The sequence below is a fragment of the Limulus polyphemus genome, unplaced genomic scaffold (assembly GCF_000517525.1).
Source record: "Limulus polyphemus unplaced genomic scaffold, Limulus_polyphemus-2.1.2 Scaffold1354, whole genome shotgun sequence".
Classification (NCBI taxonomy): Eukaryota; Metazoa; Arthropoda; class Merostomata; order Xiphosura; family Limulidae; genus Limulus; species Limulus polyphemus.
Genome location: NW_013666964.1, coordinates 98049 through 101386, shown reverse-complemented (window position 1 = coordinate 101386; position 3338 = coordinate 98049). Strand labels below are relative to the sequence as shown.

The 3338-nt window shown below is 34.4% G+C and overlaps 1 protein-coding gene across 1 annotated transcript in view; it reads right to left on the bottom strand.

Moving 5' to 3' along the window:
• The window catches only part of LOC111086717 (pleckstrin homology domain-containing family A member 4-like), a 50482-nt gene that overhangs the window by 16284 nt on the left and 30860 nt on the right, over positions 1-3338 (bottom strand). The window contains exon 2 of the mRNA XM_022390673.1: positions 2015-2113. Coding sequence (XP_022246381.1) covers positions 2015-2113 — 99 coding nt within the window. The remainder of the gene's footprint in view (positions 1-2014; positions 2114-3338) is intronic.

The following is a 3338-nucleotide window of genomic DNA, read 5'->3' as shown; positions in this document are numbered from 1 at the left end:
TTCTTTATCCTTTGTAAAGTTTTTTTTTCTTTTGTCTCCTTTATCCTTTGTAAAGGCAGTGAATACTTTCCACTTAGTTTTAGATAATTGTCGACGTAGTATATGTTTTCTATTAGAGAGAGTAGTTTCACTAAAATTACACTATACGCAATGTCTCCCAGGTCATGTCAAGAACCTGTATCAGTGGTTTTGAATGATTCATCCTCTGGGGTATCAGATGATGTTGAAAGCAACGTTGGGTTATCTGCTGTGTCCACTGCGGGGAATCGAACCCCAGATTTTACCATTCTAAGTTCGTAAACTCACTGCTGCCCCCTTCGGAGGACTAGATGATGTGCTCTGTTGAATTGTTTGGTTTTATGTTGTTGTGTTTTTGCAAAACTTGGTTCTCCTTTATGAGACATTTGGAATATTATTGGATACATCAGCTTCTAATTTTCTTTGCACTTAGCTTCTCATTTTTGTGGATCAAATCAATGGGAATACACGACACAAAGTGATTTGGAGCTTAGTTTCCTTTGTCCATGTTTGTTACATGTGTCCACATTATATAGAAAGGAAAACCGGAGTCCATCTGATCCAATAATGAGACAATCACATGATTATGAACATGTTGATTTACAGCAACATTTGAGATGTTAGGGCAAACACTTTGTATCGGGTGTTTGAATGCATTTGCAATCCCAAACAAATAAAGAGAAGTACTCATAACTGTTCACCATTTTTCAATATCTCATTCTGAAAGGACTTTGTAATGTTTCCAGGAATATACAAAGAAACAGGATATATAATCAGAAACAGAAGACTGACAGGTACCTCAGTTATGGCGATGTGTGTTGTTTCTTTAACATACTTTTTCTCATTTGACTACAACCTCAAATGTTCAAACTCTGCATTCAATCTGCCTCTTTTAAAATCCAAATACCAGAAGCCGGGGGGAGGAGGGGGCAGTTCCATTCCCTTATATTGTAGCTGGTACATCGATTTTGAGACCTAGAATTTTGTATTTCGCAAACATGTTTTTCACAGTGTAAAAATACAGGGAGACTTTAGATTTTATTGCCTGTAACCTTTTTTGTTTGTTTCTTCTGACTCCATGTAATGTGAAAGGTTCGTTTTAAAGCAAGAACAAAGTCTAGGTTGTAAATTCACATGTAGATTACAAATACCGTTATAGAACTACGTCGTTGTTGTTTGTTATTAAGCACAAAGATACACAAAGGGCTGTCTGTGCTCTGCCCACCACGGGTATCGAAACGCGGTTTCTAGCGGTATAAATCCGCAGACATACCACTGTGCCACTGGGGGTCGTAAAAATAAATAATCTAGCAGTGAAAGACTAGAGGGAATGCAGCTAGTCATCAACACCCACCGCCAACTCTTGGGTTACTCTTTTACCAAAGAATGGTGGAATGGACCGTAACTATATAACGCCCCCACGGAGCACCATAACTGAATGACATCTGGCACACAAACTGTACCGGCGATTATAGACAACTTTTAGCGACATCTACTGATAACTGATGTAACGTTCTAAATATATTTATTTGTCTTAATTTTATTTTTTATCAATTGAATTAAAGAAATAACGAAAACGGGCACTTGTGGTAATTTATAATTGTGTCACTTTATTGCTTTATTTACAAAATCTAAAAAAAGAAATAAACTGGAGCAAATTCCACGAGGTCCGTACCCCGTGTCCCCACTCTAGATAAGCCTCGTGTGTTATAATTATCTATTGACTATTAACATGGATTTACTGAAGTAATCGTTTTTCCTTTAGTTATAGATTGAATTCTCGAACGTTTCTAGTTTACATTTTCATTTTGTATGTAGACATACATGAGACACGAATGATTATATGACTACTTATCATTAGTGAAGTAAATATAAACAAAGATTTTAATTCTACAAACACAAAACAACTTTTAAAGAGAGATAAATTAAAATTATAAAAAGGCAAAACTATGCTTGACAGTCTTCAAGTAAAAAAAAAAAGTAACATTTTATTCACCCAATAGCACCGTACCCTCGGAGCGGCGTGGAGTATCTGTATAAAGGTCCTTTTCTTTCAGTGTCTGGCTGACTAAAACCCGGATCTTCTTTTTTGTAACTATAGTGATAAAATAATAAAAAATTTTTACACTGTTTTAAAGAGGAGAACAGTTTTCAGGCTTGAAAAAAAAAATCACTCTTTTTAAATCGAAATACCATGAAATTATAAACCAGCTGTGACCTGTATTAATCCACAACTGTTTGGGTTCGTTCCCTGCCATAAACACAGCGCAGATAACCCATTGTATAGCTTATCAACTCACAGTTTAAGAACACCCCTGCACTTACACCTCAGTAGCTCAGCGTTAATCGTGAGGGCTTATAACGCTAAATGTTTGGGTTCGATCCCTGCCACGGACACAGCGCAGATAACCCATTGTATAGCTTATCAACTCACAGTTTAAAAACACCTCCTGCACTTACGCCTCAGTAGCACAGCGTTAAGCTTGAGGGCTTATAAAATAAAAGTTTGGGTTCGATCCCTACCATGGGCGCAAACCAGATAACTCATCGTACAGCCTTGCGCTTAACAACAAACAAATCTCCTATATTGAAGTTATTTTCCACTAATACTTTTGTATTGTGACGTTAAAAACCGAAAAATATGGTGGTGGAAATCTTGTAACATTTTGAATTTATATAATAAATGTAGGTTGATAGGTAAATATATATATGTTAAATAGGAAGAAATTAATTGTTTTCATATTTCTTGCACAAATAACTTTACTAAATCATTTTCATAACAAAAACTGGTAAAAGACAGACAATTAAACAACTTGATTTGCACAAATAAACTTTACTAAATCATTTTCATAACAAAACTGGTAAAAGACAGACAATTAAACGACTTGATTTGCACAAATAAACTTTACTAAATCATTTTCATAACAAAATTGGTAAAAGACAGACAATTAAACAATTTAATTTGCACAAATAAACTTTACTAAATCGTTTTCATAACAAAAACTGGTAAAAGACAGACAATTAAACAATTTAATTTGCACAAATAAACTACTAAATCGTTTTCATAACAAAAACTGGTTAAAGACAGACAATTAAACAATTTAATTTGCACAAATAAACTTTACTAAACCGTTTTCATAATTTCAGATTATGATTTTCTAAGGTCATAAGGAAGGCTGTAGTTTCAGATTATGATTTTCTAAGGTCATAAGGATGGATGTAGTTTCAGATTATGATTTTCTATGGTCATAAGGATGGATGTAGTTTCAGATTATGATTTTCTATGGTCATAAGGATGGATGTAGTTTCAGATTATGATT